This window comes from Alternaria metachromatica (assembly GCF_023757995.1).
Source record: "Alternaria metachromatica strain BMP 0045 chromosome Unknown scaffold_21, whole genome shotgun sequence".
NCBI lineage: Eukaryota > Fungi > Ascomycota > Dothideomycetes > Pleosporales > Pleosporaceae > Alternaria > Alternaria metachromatica.
Window position 1 is genome coordinate 43634 of NW_026055512.1, and position 15844 is coordinate 59477.

The following is a 15844-nucleotide window of genomic DNA, read 5'->3' on the forward strand; positions in this document are numbered from 1 at the left end:
GGGACAGGGAAATACCGGTCTAGCATGGAGCGAGGGCGTTTTTGACATTTACCTATTTCACGGCGTTTCTGGGATTATTTTGACTTGTTATCGGGGTGTTTCTGAGATTGCTTTGGCTCTCACTCGGCGTTTCTGGGAATACATTTGACTTTTTTTTCTGCGTGCTTTACGGACTTCACATTAGTTAGTTATCATGAAATGCAAACCACAAAACACACAAAATTACATCTCTTCTGCTTTGTTCTCAGTGAAGACAACTCGAAAAGCGATGCGGCGTGTAGACTACATGGGTTCACGATCTTGTTAGTTGCGACGTGCTGGTGCGATGTAGCCCCTACGTTCCACCCTCATCACCTGCCCAAGAGGGACACTACTACATATCTGATGATCCCATACTAACTACATGGGCCCACGAGCTCATCAGTTGCGACGTGCTATCATAATGTAGCCCTTACGCTCCACCCACATCGCCAGTCCAAGAGGATCACTACTACACATCTGACGACCCCATACCGACTACATGGGCCCACGATCTCATCAGTTGTGACCAGCCCGTGTGATGTAGCCCTTACGTTTCACCACCATTATCCGTCTAAGAGAGTTAGTGTTACATTTCTAATCACCTCATATCAACTACATGGGTCTACGATCTACCCTTCGTGACACGAGGGTGTCATGTAGCCACCAGCCTTCCCCGTCATCATCCGTATAAGAAAGTCATTCTCATCTACCGGTTACCCTCCACAGGCTACGTAGTCCTATGATAGATCATTTGCGATGTAACAGCGTCATGCGGCCGCCAGGAAAAACGCCTTATCATGCCCTGTCCAAGAGGTCTACTACCTACTTGCTTGCCCTGCAAAGGCTACATAAGTGGACGATGTGTCGTTTGTGATGAGGGAGTATTGTGTAGTCGCCAGACATCACGATCATTATGTCCCATTCGAGCGGTCTTGTGTCTGCTTATCGATCCCACATATGCTACATGGGTTCACACTATGTTATCTGCAATATGTGAGTGTGATGTAGCCGTCAGGCCTCCTTGCCATCATGCCGCATCCGAGGGGCCGCCTGCCTACCCGGATACCCCAAAAAGGCTACATGAGTCTCTATTCCATTATATGCAACTCGGGAATGTCATGTAGCCATCAATCTCCACTGTTGTCATGTACCGTTCGAAGGGTCTCCTGTCTTCCCTGACACCCCATACCCTACCCTTCATTCATCCTACGACCTCATCCTGATACTGACATACATTCCCTGCTTAGATAAGGCTCACTCTCGGTGCGGTTAGACTGCGGTGTTAATGTCGTTGCGAGTACTCCGTATGGTGGACAGAGTAGGAATACAGTATCGATTGAGCGCCTTTCGGTGTTGCTGAGAGATCAGATATCGTGAAGAGGTCAGGTCGAGACGAAAGGGGTAAGGGATTGCGGAAACTGTGCTTTTCTTCTCCTTGCTCATGCTGCAAGTCTATGCGCTGTGTCATGTGGATACCGTGGTGTACGGGGGTGCTGTGAGGACGGCCCCTGTCTGATCCTTTCTTGTCTCGTTCTTGTTCTAGCTGAACTCGGAACTATACTTATCTGATCTAATGGACACATCACTACTACTTTCTCGGGCCCGGCCGGTATATAGCATCCAGTCTGATACGATGTTAGAAGGCCTAGGTAGTATGCACGCCGACAAGACTGGGCTTGGGAAGATGAAGATGCACTTCGAGCAGGTAGACGGAATAGTATAACGATGAGTTCTTTGGGCCTTCTCACATGGCAGCGAAGGGACAGGCTTCTGAAGTAATACGAGTGGAAGATTGTCGATCTTCAGGAGCATGTTGGGGTTGTAATGAAGAGAAGAGCTCAAGATGGTTTGAACATGCGTGTTATCACGATGTAATGTGGGTGCGCAGGGTTGCATGCGGATATCGCTGCTACATGTTCAAGTATGCCAAATGGTATGCGCCACGCCAAGTTTCATCTCGTATAAGTTACGCTATCTGGTACGAGCGTGGCGGAGGATTGCAAAGAATGGACGGCATGAACAACCTCAAGTATCGTATGCAAGTCTCGTAAGCGGTCATGAGTCTCGAGCTTTGGCGATGCTGGTGTCGAGCATGGTTAATAGATGAGAGAGATGCGTACCGTAGCAAAGACCAATGTAGTATCGCAATCTTGTCGTTCAGTGACCTCGATATGACGTCGCAAAGGCTGGCTAGGTAGGTATAATGTGCAGCGCAGACCATCTGCAGAGTAATCGAGAACCTAAGGCTTGTTATTCGCGATATATCCGCAAGATGTCAATTATGCTAAACAAGAAGTGGTCGAGCGGCCTCGTGCCCCGGTGATGCTGATGACTGGAAGAGGCAGCCACTACTCCCAATGAAATTTAGGCTCGCAATACTCTACCATCCATGGGTCGCTTCTCCATGCTCCACTCCACTCACCATCTCTTGCATTACGATGGAAAATTTATATCGCGTTCGTTGATATCTGTCGACACGGCTTTCTGTGCCAGATGCACGATACATTCGCGAACAACGCAACTTCTCGATGTGGCGTGTACAACGATGCTCGTTTCCTAATCACCTTTGGTCTGCTGATCATGGCTGCACAGAGAATCGCGAGTAGCTTCTACGCGAACCTTGGTAAGGCGACAACGACAAACTCCCCACAGTGAGAATTGTACTCGCGGCGGCGAATCAGGAGGCTGCTGTCACCAATCCAGCCTGCAAGTACCGAGAGAACCATCATCTGATCCACGTGTGCGATTCTGCTATTCTGGATCTGACGTATCCTTTGGATAACTGACCACTGAGATGGCACTCATTGCAGTTTCCGTTATATTGTCTCTACCTACCTCGCTGATATCGAACCAAGCCTTCCTTCGCTACCGCGCGTAACTGGAAACAGCAGGAAAGCACAATGACGCAGAATGCTATCTCAATATGCATCCCCCATTCAGCGAAAAACTTCATCATCCAACCACATCTTCAAGCTATCGTTTCTTCCTCAAGCAACTCGTATCAAACACGCTCTTAACGCAGCCATACAAGACATTACACTACCCACGCACCCACCATGGTGGCATCCAGAGAGCCATTTCTTGTTCTCGAGACACCGCTACTACCGCCACCACCGCCGACTATCCGCACGCATCCACATCTTTTCAGTCCACAAACAAGCTACCCAGCGCCCCCGCCACCCACCCGCCAGGTACCATCCCACCTTCTGCGCCCAGGTTCATACATACCACAACTCACTTGTCCGACACCGACTCTACCACCCACACAGCAGATTCCGTCTCGCCCTCTACCTCCAGTTCAGTATCCCCAGCCAACTCTTCAGCCAACTCTACAGCCAACTCTCCAACAACAACAACAACCATCACCATCAAACCAACCGATCATACCTAGTGAACACACATACAAGGCCCCGACCCGTCCCCCCGGTCTCTCCACCCAACCAGGCCAGTACCCAACTCAACTCTTCGACGCACTCATCTACCAGCACAAGTGTGCAGGCTGTGTCCACGAGCGTTTCTACGGGAAAGAATACAGCACGTATCACTGGCCGGCCTGTCGGTGGTTGGAAGGGAGGGAGAGGATGGGAAATGCGGATGCGAAGGTGGGGTGTGGGGGGTGGAGGAATGTTTTTAGGGATGAGAATGAGAATGGTGGGGATGGGAGTGGGAGTGGTGAGGGGGGTAGAGAGGGGAATGGGAACGGTGGTGGGGCGAGTGGGATGAATGGATGTTGGGTAGGAGATGCAGGAGCGGCGAGGAGGGCATGGGAGAGGAGAGGAGGAGATGGGAGGGGGGTGAGGGCGTGTGATGGGGCGGAGACTTGGAGGAGGGGATAGAAATGAGGAGGGGGTTGGAGGAGGGGATAGAGAAGGGATGGGGCTGTTCCTCGATAGGGTCGGTTTGCTTCGGCCGTACTATGCCTGATTCTGTTCCGCAGACTTGTGAACTCAGAGTGTTTAGAGGACATAGCGTTAGGAAACGCAGGTTTCGCAACGCGCAGGAAAGACCAAAGGTGTTGGGTAGAGATAAGAATGAATAAACTTGATCGTACAAATACCAACACCACATGCCTACAACGCCATAGCACAATATGTCCACACCAATGCTCCTTGATGGATGCTTATACTCAACGCCAAAGCTCAAAGCCAATATACCCCTAAATACTCTCCCCCGTCTCCGCCCTCGGCCTAAACCCATCCGGCGTGAACGTCCAACCCCTCCCCTCCGTAGGCGTCATAGCCCTCCTCCTCTCCACCGGACTCCAATCCATCACGCCCGGTGCCGGGAGTCCCGCAATGGCCGCATCATCCCTCGCGCGCTGTCTATCCATACTCTGTCTCTCCAAACTCTGTCTTTCCACTCCACCGCCTCCACCACCACCACCACCCGCCGCCGTCGCAGCACTCCCCTGCATAACCACGCCACCCGGACTGCCCAGCCCCTCGGTATCAGTAACCAGCCTGACACCCGCGGTACGTTGGCGTTCCCTCTCTTTAACCGCCCGTTTCCCCTCCGCCTTCTTCTTCTCAAACTCGATGATGAGGGTTTTGAAATACGCTTCTGCGGCGCTGGTAGCGGAGTAATGAACCGGTGTCCAACTGTAACTATTGCTCGCCAGCGGATTCGCGCCGTACTGCAGTAACATCCTCAGGGCCTTCAATTCACCCGCCGCAGACGCATGGTGTAGCGCTGTATTGCCTTGTAGATCGCTCGCGGAGAGTAGATTCGGTCCGTGGAGTATCAACGTGGGAATGAGATGCAGCGTCCCCGCGCCCGACTGACACGCCAGCATGAGAGCATCGAGCCCAGATTTATTCTTCCAGTCCACAGCCTCAGGAAAGCGTTTAGCGAGGTAAACGCCGCACTCCTCCTTGCCCGCCGAAGCCGCAAGCATGAGGGGGGTTTCCCAATCGTTGTTCCTGCTGATCATGCCGTCTTCATGGCCGGCGTCGACGAGGAACTCGGCAATGGTCGTGAAGCCATGTTTAGCCGCGAGGTGCAGGGACGTGTTGGAGCGGTCGTCAAAGTCCGGGTTGCGCAGGTACTTGTGGTTGTTGCGGATGATGCGTTGGACGAGGGCGAGGTCGTTGAGGAGGATGGCGCGCCGGAGTCGCCGGGGTACGTCAATCCTGAGGGACGCCATTAGGGACGCGTTCGCGGCTGGGAAGGCGTGTGGAGGGGCGCGTTACTCTGTGGGATACGACTTACATGGCTGCGGCAGTGAAACATGGTGGGATGATCAAACGGCGAGGAGACGCGCGGGCAATCGCGTGGTGACGTTGGGAAGCTGAGCTGCTGTGGGGCCGCGAGCGTTGGGCCTTGGATCAAGCTGCGGGGACCTTTCATGGAATCTTGCTGCAACTGGCCTAGCACTCGCGTGGATGCGCTGCATGGATCCGTCCGTCAGATTAGCGACTCTTGTAGCATCTGCACTGTCACATGTCACTGGGGATTCCATAGCGTGTCATGACGTCTCGGATCTGGTCTATTCATGCATCATTGAGATGTTCGTCCCACATTGTCGGGAACTTCTATCAATGCCAGCCCACATACGGCTATCTTACACGCTCACGGAATGATCGTCCAAGCTGTAATGCCTCTACAAGCCTTCAAAGTCTCCAGCCGCATCGTCCTCGTCAATGTCGCCATCTTGAATCTCCTTGGCCAACTCGCGTTCTCTCTCGCGTGCCTCCTGGGCGTTCTTGAGCTCCAGACGATGTTGGTTCATGGGGTAGCGCATGGCCTTGACGCACTCGTCGTGCAGGGTCAAGCACGCCCGGATGCGCTCGTGGAATGCCTCACCAGGCTCGCGGGTTGCATAGATGTCGCCAGCGACCTTGGTCTGCATGAAACCCTTCTCGTGATCAATTGAAGCCTCTATGACTCCGTCGCGGATAGCCTTGGCAACAATGTACTCGGCGGACTCCTCGCTCTCGAGGCCAAGGCGAATGCAAATGTCGCGGAGCGAGATGCGCGAGTATGAAAGCGACAGCATGCGGATACCGGTCTTGATGACGTTCTGGCGAAGGCGAAGGATGAGGGTGTAGGTGCCGTCGCGGTGGAAGACGGATGAGGATGTCTGCACAACCTTGAGGAAGCCCTGTAGGTCACCCACACGGACTGCCTGGACCAGGCGGAAGTAGGGCTCCATGGCACGCTCCAAACGGGGCTGGCTGAAGACGTCGCGCTCGGGAATATCACCCATCAGCAGCTCAACGACTACCAGGAGCTTCATTGAGGCCTGGTAGAAGCCAGTTGCGCAGTGGGCAGAGGGCGACTTGCGGGTGGCGCTGATCAAGTGCTCATGTGCCTCAGTGTAAGACAGCTGGATAGCCCGTATGCGACCAAGGTAGTACAGGTACCTTGCGACCTGGTTGTTGGGGGCGTTTGGTGGGAATTGTGTCTGCGCAACGAGGAGATCGGCTTGTGTGATGTCGGCGGTCGAGAGGTAGTTTCGGAGCAGCAGGGTGGTGACGGACGCCTGCGTGTCGGGGTCTTTCCTGAGCACGGCGCTTCGGAGAGCGGCGAGCAGCTTTCCGCGGATGTTGATGACGGGCGACTGCTTGGACGGGGGCTTCGGGTCCATCTCCTCGTGGAAGAGGGAGAAGTAGAAGTAGGCCTTGGCTGCTAACGAGTCCAGCGTCCGCCTGTTGAGCTCTCGGATCTTGTCTACCAGCGTCTCGGCGAACTCGGCACCCTCTTCAAACTCCTTCTGATCGTAGAGATATACCTGCACCCGTTAGATATGAACCATTGCTGCCGTCACCAGACATACCTGTATCAGAATGGCTATGTATACGTCCACCTCGGGCAGGGGCTCCTTGGTGTTGTTCTTGTTAAGTTGCACCTCCTCCTTGTACTGGGAGACGACGCTCTGTATCGCCTCGCCGTCCATGCCAATGTACTCGATGAAGTTGCGCGCCGTGGCGTTGTTGGGCGAGTACGTCAGGATGATGACGGAGCATAGCACGCGGTCGGTGAGCCTCTTTCGCAGCGACGATATGGAGCGGAGGGCGCGCAGGGTGAAGCGGGTATCGAACTGGGCGACGGCTCGCTCGAGGAGCACAAAGTTGCTGCGGATGTCTGTCGTCGTCGGATCAGCACGCTGGTACAGATACTTGCACGCCGCGACCTCGGTGGCGATGATGTGATTGGGGCACATCTTGCGGACCGGCCACGAGGTGGTGCAGTTGGTACAAGGGCACTTTGAGGTAAAAGGCATGTTGATGACTTACCAGCAATCGCCTTCTGCTCGACGTTCTCGGTTTTGGGCTGCTCGCCCTCGACGACGACGCCTTCCATGCTGTCCGCCATGATGGTCGCTCTTGACGTGTAGGTGGGGGGACGGAAGGTGCGGTGTTTATTGAGGTAGTGGTGGGTGGTGAGGGTGGTGTTGATGCTTTGCGGAGGTTGAGCTCCCAGCTTCACTGACGCCAGCGCGGCGGAACATCGGGGAATAGTTATCGAGCACCGACGCGCCTTGTTGACCCCCGCGTCACCCCAGCATACTTTCTGTGTACAGTTTGTGTGCACCATGGCACTTCTGGATGCACACCTAGAGCAGATCTCGCTCTGCGCAGCGTCGATTGCAGAGTTGCCGTGGGTCTCCCGTCCTTCACCCTCGATAGCTTCCGACTGAACACCCCCAGGTTCGCCCCGCCCAAGATATTCACCAACGCGTTACTGCAAAACCACGATATCACGAGCTTGATTCGCGACACCGAACTTCACGAACGCGCGCTATTCTCCGTTCCTCCGCCACCCGCAGCCCCGAAGCATGCTGAACCAGCTCCGTCTACCAACAGGCGCAACACCATCTTCAACCCCAATGGAGGCGGTAGCACCAGCACAGGCGGCGGCGGCGCGAATGCCGTAAGAGCACCAAGGCGCAACACGGCTGTAGCAGCAGTTCTCGGCAATGAGCTAGTAGAGAGGATACGTCGAGGCGGTGGAGGCGGAGCAGGCTCAGGTCTCGGCTACAGAATGTACAACGGCAGCAACAAGAACGAGATTGACGTAGAATCTTTGTTAGAAGGCGCCGAGAAGCTTCTTGGAGTCTAGTACGTCTCAATCAACGTCAGACATGCGATCCTCAACTGACCAAAGACAGCCCCATACCAGGCGTCCATGACAAAATCGCAGCCATGCGCCAACGACACGCCCAAGTCTCTGCCTCGCTAGAATACTACGAAAACCGACTTGCCGAACAACAAGCCCAGCTCGGCAAGCTGAATCGTTCGCGAGGTGACTACGCGGAGGAGGACATGGATGAGCTTGAAGAGGAGCCCGAGCCAGTAGTCGTGCTGACTGAGGAAGACCTTCGGCGAGAAGAAGAGGAGACGCGTCAACTTGAGAAGAAGAAGAAAGAACTTGAGGATCGTGTTACTTCCATGTCGAGAGATATATCTGGGTTGAGGTGATCGAGAAGTGGTCAAGAATGTGATTTGAAGTTAGGCTAGGAGTTGCCATATGATACCCCATGTTTTCGCCTCAGCAATTTGGACTATACCATTATAGACTACATGCTTATTCGCGAGCAGAGAGATGATGATGCAATCATTGTTATTCGTTAATCGTTACTAGGGATATTTCATGTACAAAAGAGGAAACTCGTCAAAGTCTCCATGCTTTCCGTCACTAGAACAACGCACCACCCAGCATAGCGCCACCAAGGAAACCAGCTGCAATGGGCAGACCAGCACCACCGCCATAACCATATCCATACGGTCTACCGTACGGCCCAGCAGGACGCATATACCTCACACCAGGATTGCCAAACTGGCGTGCACCATACGGATTATATCCATAAGCTCCCCTCGGAGCATACGGTCCATGAGGCGGCTCGATATAAACATCTCTACCCTGACGGTCCTTGCCCAGCAACTGCGGCTGCCCCGTCTCCATAGCACGTATTAGAGCCTGTCTTGTACGCAGATGTTGAAGATACGCCTGCCGTTCCTGCTCCGCCCGCTGAGATCGAGACTGTTCACGCTGCTCATGCGTCTGACCCGTGATCTTGTCCTTTAGCTTCCTCGAAAACTTATGTATCCCAGTCGGTTCTCCAGGCGCCGCAGCACCTTTACCCTTCGATGTAGGCCGTGGAGGGAGTTGGTCTTCGGCATCGGAGTCCTCGGCTGTAAGGTCCTCTAGTGTCATGGTGCGGTGCATGCGCGTGTGCTTCTTGCGCTCTTCGGGAGTTAAAGTGTTGAGGTACTGCTCGTCGTCGTAGGGGTGCGTCCATATGCTACGTGGAGGATCGGCTTTGGTGTCGACGAAGAATTGGTGCGAGGTCTCTGGGTCGAAACTACGGACCCAACCATCAGGGAGCGCGCGCATCTCGTCTTCCATGGAGCGGCGGCGTTCGGGCGGGATGCCATTGCGTTCGGTGCGGGCTGCAGGGCCGTCGGTGGAGACACGGTGGATGCCTTGGGAGGGTTCGGCGTCGAAGATGGCGGCTTCGTAGCTGGGTGGTGGCTCGTTGGGATGTGATGAAGCCATTGTGGGGGGTGTAGGTCGTATGAAGCTTTGAGGGAGGTTCTTGGTACTTTTCTGGAGACGATATCTTGAATTTGAGGTAGTAGAGCTTATAGGTGAGTAGATTGAAGGTTGTTACAGTGCATGTGGATGTACTGACATCGTTTGGAGAAGGAAGTGGCGTCGATGCTCATGACGTCAATGTGGCCGTGCATCTCAACGGGGCTAAGGGGCAGCATCTCCGATGTGTTTCTTGCATGTGATCTTCGCCACCCTTCTGTGCATCACCAATCTGCACCATTCTGCCATCATGGCTTTGCCACACATCATGCGAAAGCCTGAAACGCGTGCGCAACATCGGGGGAAGCCTTTCCAGATATCCATGAGTGCACACCAGCCTCGTCTCTCCACCATGTGCGCTTGTCACACTGCAGAAATCCCCACAGGGACGGATGGCGCGTGTCCCACCGAGGTCTCGAGACCGACAACCGAGACCCCGGCGCTGGCTTCGGTAGTCTGAGATCTCGTGTTCGACGCTTCTTGCGCCCGGTAATTTCCTATCCATGTCCGCAGCATCTGCATTTGTTGGGTATGTCGAGCCGGACCAAGGATTACATCACGAGCGTGCTGCGACGATGCTAAACATCTTGGACGAATTGAACCCAACTAGAGAAATCAAAGTAGCACCGCCACTTTACTTGGCAAGAGGTCAAATTTCTATATCATCCTCTACACACATCTCAAGCAGCATACCTCGCTCCGATGATCATGCGGCTGAAGCACCACACCGAGTTGGGAAATACTGTGTCAAACACGCAGGTCAGGTGCAGCCTTCCCATCCCTCTTCTCCTCTACCAAGAATATATGGTCTTACGTCTACCGTCGGAGCAGTCAGCCTCGCGCGCACCTTGCTATCATTCGGAACCACCCACAAACGCTTTAGGAGATCTGCGCCGAGCTCTAGCTCTTCCTTAGCAACCCTCGAATAGGCCTGGAACTGTTAGGGGCACGTTGTTTGGTCATGCGAAGGATCTACGATACCACACTTATGGAAACTATACTGTATGCATCTACTGACAAACGTGTAGCTTCTCGGTGTGTGTACTCTTACCGCTTCTGAGCCGTACAGCCTGCCCTATTTTCATCGACGACCACAACTCCACAGATCCATTGTCTGAGGCAAGAACGTATATCGCCATATGTTAAGGGTTACTAGTCAAAGCATTATGGGACCACCCGGGCGCCACGGTCGATTTGTGCGCTCGAGCATCCGATGAGCTGGTCGCGAGACCTTTGGCGGGGGTGAGGCTTCAGGTACCCGAGAGCCGTATGTGCTACCAGGCGAGTGCATGTACTTTCCGAGGAACTTACTTGGGCAATCTCCCCGCGTTTGGAGTATCCACCCTTTACGTCTTAGGTCGATGTCTTAGATGGACAAACCGACCTTCCTATACTGAATATGGATGGCCATCCCCCGGTAATTAACGCTACGGTACTGTAACTCATGGCTTGCTTTCCCAGGTTATATAGCTCGCCGTGCCCTGCAGCAAGGCAATCTTTACCGGGTCACTGTCCATCACTCGACACATTCCTTCATCACATACACGATCCAAGGACTATCACGTACCTGACCTTCTCTGGATTACTATCCCTGTCTTAACTTCTCGTGCACTTATACGCTTCTAGCTGTCAGCATGGCGAAGCTGACACCTTTCCTTCTGGCCTTGTTTTATCTTTCCTCTTCCGTTCGCAGCCTGCCCGCGGTAGGAGAAGTAAGAAGAGGGCCAGCCAAAGTTGCGGCTCGCGAGATCACTTTGACAGACGTTTCGGTCACTACAAGTTATAGCACAGCTATTACGTCGCTGCAGTCGGCCTCTCCCACTGTAGAACCATCCAATACCGGTGTACGTTACAATCTCACAGAACGGGTTCAAAACGTAGAATCTGACGATGACTAGAGCTTTTTGACGGGCCTGCCTTCAGGTGGTTTCACGAAGGATCCAGTCGATGGCCCAGGCACTACAACAGCCACCAAGCCACTGTGTCCCGATGAAACGCCTCTTGAGCCTGGTCCCACAGCGCCCTTCAATCCAGCTTCGTCAAACATCTTCCAATCTATTGCGAGCGCAGTGATTCCGTCGGCTATCCCTTCCAGACAAGACCACCCCGTTCAGAGACAGAACATCGACGACAGAGACGTGCCGGCCCAGACGAACAAGTTTTATGCCAACTTCTTCCTTGGTAGCCAATCTTTCCCGACCTGGACACACCCTTACTCTCTCTCGTGGGCTCGCCGAAACGATGGTGGTCCAAACGGTACGTAAAAACATACGCAGATGTCAGGCGCATACTGACATGAACTTCTACCCATCTCAGGTATTGCCATTAGTCACACAACTCGGGACAGATTTGCTTTTGTTCCAAATGCTAATGACACTCGATTTTTCATCTCACCGCTCGGTATCCAACACATCATACTGTCCGCAAAAGAACTAAAGGCGGATACATATCTCTCCCTTTCACGTTTGGGGGCCTTCTCCACATATGTGAACTTGCGACCAAACAACCTCCAGGGTACCCGCATCATGATGTCTCTTCCTGTTGTTCAGGGCATGGGCATGATGACAGCCGTTTACGACAGAGCGACACCAGTCATCAAGACCACTGTTTTCTTCTTGTCCCTGGAATACGTTGCGCTGATCAATGGTATCACGCACAAGTATCGGATCGTACTCAACGATGGGTCGCACTGGCTTCTCTATGCCACTTCGGACGGGTCTGTTGGTACACCTCCCTTCGTGTTAGAGAATAGTGAGACCATCACCGGCCCTTCCGATTTTGTCGGTAAGATCCAAGTCACGAAGAATCCATCAGGCACGGCAGTAGAGGGCATATTTGACAATAGCGCCGGTGTATACTCAGTCAATGGCACTATATCCGGGAACGTCAACGGGGCTTTCGGGAGTTATACAATAAGTTGGGCCAAAGGCGGTGCAACGGAGCGGCCGTTGCTGATGTACGCGCTACCTCATCATGTCGAGTCGTTCGACCAACAAACTGCGGCCGCCTTGAAAGACATCACACTAGTCACCACGACGAAGGGCTTTGCACGAGCTATTGTTTCCGACAAGATGACAATGGTGGAGAACGATCTGCCCGACAGTATTGGTTTTGCCCCATGGGCCAAGAACCCCAGCGCAGCTGGAGGCTCGGAGAACATCAATCTGAACGCCCAAGCCCTCGCGCTCATCAACCAAGCTGGCATAACTGAGCTAAGCCAGAACATGATTCCGCAGACCTCACTGAACAGCATGTACTACTCCGGCAAAGGACTGGCCAAGTTTGCTGCCATCATCTACACAATGAACACCATGACGGGCAACAGCCAATACGCCTCCGCTGGGTTAGGTCGCCTCAAGGACGCTTTCAACGTTTTCGTCAACAACACGCAGCCCGAGCCACTTGTCTACGATCAGGTCTGGAAGGGTGTCGTGTCACGCGCCAGCTACTCCGGAAATCTTGGTCTGGACTTTGGAAACACGCTATACAATGATCATCACTTCCACTACGGGTACTTCGTTTACACCGCTGCCGTCATCGGCCATCTCGACCCTACATGGCTCGGCGAAGGTAGCAACAAAGCCTGGGTCAACAACCTAGTCCGCGACTTTGCAAACCCCGTAAGTGACTCGGAATTCCCCTTCCAGCGCTCCTTCGACTGGTTCCACGGTCACTCCTGGGCAAAGGGCCTCTACGAATCCGGCGACGGCAAAGACCAAGAATCCACCTCGGAAGACACTTTCGCCACCTATGCACTCAAGATGTGGGGCCGAATCATCCAAGACGCGAATATGGAGGCACGAGGAAATCTGCAACTCGCTGTCCAAGCGCGTAGTATCAAGAACTACTTTCTCATGGAAACCGACAACAAGAACCAACCCACTGGCTTCATTAAGAACAAAGCAACCGGCATCCTCTTCGAGAACAAGATTGACCACACCACGTACTTTGGCGGGAATATCGAATACATCGAGGGCATCCACATGATCCCGCTCAACCCCTCCTCCGCGTACACTCGTCGTAAGCAATTCGTCCAAGAAGAATGGGACACGTACTTCAGCAACGGCCGCGCCGAGCAAGTTCAAGGCGGATGGAAGAGCATCCTCAAAGCCAACCAAGCGCTCTTCGACCCACAAGCTTCGTACGATTTCTTCGCCAACCCCAATTTCAACGAGCAGCTTGATGGCGGCGCGAGTCGCACGTGGTATCTGGCGTACTCGGCGGCGCTGTTGGGTGCGGATGAAGCTGGTGCGCAGCGCGATTATCAGATGGATTACGTGGGGCCCGAGAAGGAGGGGCAGAAGATCGAAGCGAGGGAGGGTCGGGAGGTGTCTGTTAATGTGGATGAGAAGTGGTATGGCACGAGCTCAAGTGCTTGGAGTTCCGGGTTTAATTGGCCGAAGCCTTCGAGCACTGCGCCTGCTTCTGCCTCGTCGAAGACTACTACTTCGTCTAAGGCTTGGTCTTCTGGGTTCAACTGGCCCCCTCGCTCGAGCACTGCATCGATGACTACTTCCTCTACTCTTTCGAGTACCGCATCGATGACTACTTCGTCGAAGGCTTGGTCTTCGGGATTCAACTGGCCTGCCCCGACGGTGGTTAAACCAACTCCGACTTCGACATTGACGACTAAAGAGCCGGAGATGACTATGGTTGCTGGTGCTAGAAAGAGTAGCGGCAAAGGCGATGAGGAGAGCCTGTGGGAGTTGAGGCTTTAGGTAGGAGGCTGAGCTGGCGGTGGATGGGGGGAAGTCCATATGTGTTTGTTCTTCTTGTGGCTATTGCTGTGTAGACTTATTCGTGTAGATACTATGTTTAGAAACGAAATCAGACAATATCTTTTATACGCGACTTTGCTAAGGACGACCGGTATCTCATGTTCAGAAACCACGATTCAATGCATTGGAGTTTGCAGAAGAGTAGAAGGTGCTGTCACCGCCATGTGGCGTCACGGGAGTGGCGTGTGTAAGTGGGTCGGGATACGGCACCCGGAACGTCTCTTAAGCCGTGGACCGACCTACTATTAGGACATCGGGAGAGACCCTCTGGAGTAATCATTCGTTCTATCGGGCCGGCTACTATAACAAGTCCTATTTAAAGGATCAAGCCTGGGTCTGATCACTAATCCGATGAGCAGATATGTTTCGCACTTTACCGTATGTGTATGAGGGGAATAACGCTCCCTGCAGGTCCCCGCAACACCCGTATCTTCCGCGAATGCTTAGCTGTGATGATGGCGTCGCTTACTTTCTTGAAATGGTCGGACAATGCCAGTCATCAAGAGATCTGTTGCAGCTGCACGTCAGGTTCTTTGGTGTTCGCCGAAGGGCTCGATTAACATTGTCCATTGCTTCCAAAGGACTAATCGATCTGACCGCCATCTCCTAGGTGCCAAGTATGAACACGCACCCTCACCGTCTCTTGACAATGATACCCATGTACCCATCCCACCATGTCTTCGTATCGCCAGCCCGTTAGTCAACACAACGCACATACCACCGAGCTCGACGTTGAGGTTACGAAGTAACGTGGATACTTCTGACGTCGGAATACGAGGTGTTGTAATATATAACCACAACATCCTCACTACATCGCCATCCACCCACGCTTCCATCTCAAGTCCGAACCAACTCACCCAACTCCTACCACCAAACCAACAAACCCATTCCAACCGCCAAAATGCACTTCACCCTCCCCGCCATCACCCTCGCCCTTGCGGCCGCAGTCAGCGCCAGCAACCCCATCCAAGCCGCCTGGAACGTAACCCGCTCTTACAAAGACGTCAGCCAACAAGTCGTATCCTTCGAAATCACCGCCGTCTACGTCGACGAGGAATACCCCGATGGTCTCGAGTCAAAGTGCACCTGGGTTGAAAAGGGCCAGGTCTACGGCGTGCAATGCACACCCGACACTTTCACGCTTGAGCCCCAGCGCGATGGTCTGAGTAAGTTTTCGTCGCACGAAGATGGATGAAAGGAGTTGAGGCTAATGTGCGATGTGATTGTAGCTATGAAGGTTCATCAGACTATCGAGAAGCCGAACCAGCAGGTTGTGTATGGAGAGGGCGAGGTTCCAAGGAGTGGGCATGCTGTTATTCCTGTTAACGCTCGTGTCGCTTAGATTGGCGATGGCTATTTCGGGTATGCGTTGGAAGGCGGAGAAGATGGGGGACATAAGAAGTCGTATTGAGTAGAAGTACGTTGGCAGAAGTTGAGAAAGAATAGATTGCACGTCAACCTGGGGAAGATCAGAACACTCTACATCAACGTTAGTTCGCCTACTTTGCATG

At 53.5% G+C, this 15844-nt stretch overlaps 6 protein-coding genes across 6 annotated transcripts; 3 read left to right on the forward strand and 3 right to left on the reverse strand.

The window, feature by feature from the left end:
- Positions 1-4177: 4177 nt before the first annotated feature.
- J4E83_007912 (uncharacterized protein) lies at positions 4178-5164 on the reverse strand (the record flags this gene model as incomplete). Its single annotated transcript, XM_049334810.1, has 1 exon — positions 4178-5164. One exon carries the CDS (start codon positions 5162-5164, stop codon positions 4178-4180), a length of 987 nt encoding a protein of 328 aa, XP_049185961.1.
- Positions 5165-5620: 456 nt separating this feature from the next.
- Positions 5621-7335, reverse strand: J4E83_007913 (uncharacterized protein; the record flags this gene model as incomplete). The annotated part of the gene is made up of 3 exons (XM_049334811.1): positions 5621-6751; positions 6797-7104; positions 7257-7335. The coding sequence occupies 3 exons, from the start codon at positions 7333-7335 to the stop codon at positions 5621-5623; spliced, it is 1518 nt and encodes a 505-aa protein (XP_049185962.1).
- Positions 7336-7555: 220 nt separating this feature from the next.
- J4E83_007914 (uncharacterized protein) lies at positions 7556-8441 on the forward strand (the record flags this gene model as incomplete). Its single annotated transcript, XM_049334812.1, has 3 exons — positions 7556-7620; positions 7671-8081; positions 8132-8441. The coding sequence occupies 3 exons, from the start codon at positions 7556-7558 to the stop codon at positions 8439-8441; spliced, it is 786 nt and encodes a 261-aa protein (XP_049185963.1).
- A 217-nt stretch (positions 8442-8658) lies between these two features.
- J4E83_007915 (uncharacterized protein) lies at positions 8659-9519 on the reverse strand (the record flags this gene model as incomplete). Its single annotated transcript, XM_049334813.1, has 1 exon — positions 8659-9519. One exon carries the CDS (start codon positions 9517-9519, stop codon positions 8659-8661), a length of 861 nt encoding a protein of 286 aa, XP_049185964.1.
- Positions 9520-12080: 2561 nt separating this feature from the next.
- On the forward strand, positions 12081-14158 carry J4E83_007916 (uncharacterized protein; the record flags this gene model as incomplete). The annotated part of the gene is made up of 2 exons (XM_049334814.1): positions 12081-13926; positions 14013-14158. The coding sequence occupies 2 exons, from the start codon at positions 12081-12083 to the stop codon at positions 14156-14158; spliced, it is 1992 nt and encodes a 663-aa protein (XP_049185965.1).
- Positions 14159-15234: 1076 nt separating this feature from the next.
- Positions 15235-15675, forward strand: J4E83_007917 (uncharacterized protein; the record flags this gene model as incomplete). The annotated part of the gene is made up of 2 exons (XM_049334815.1): positions 15235-15499; positions 15563-15675. 2 exons carry the CDS (start codon positions 15235-15237, stop codon positions 15673-15675), a joined length of 378 nt encoding a protein of 125 aa, XP_049185966.1.
- Positions 15676-15844: the final 169 nt, after the last annotated feature.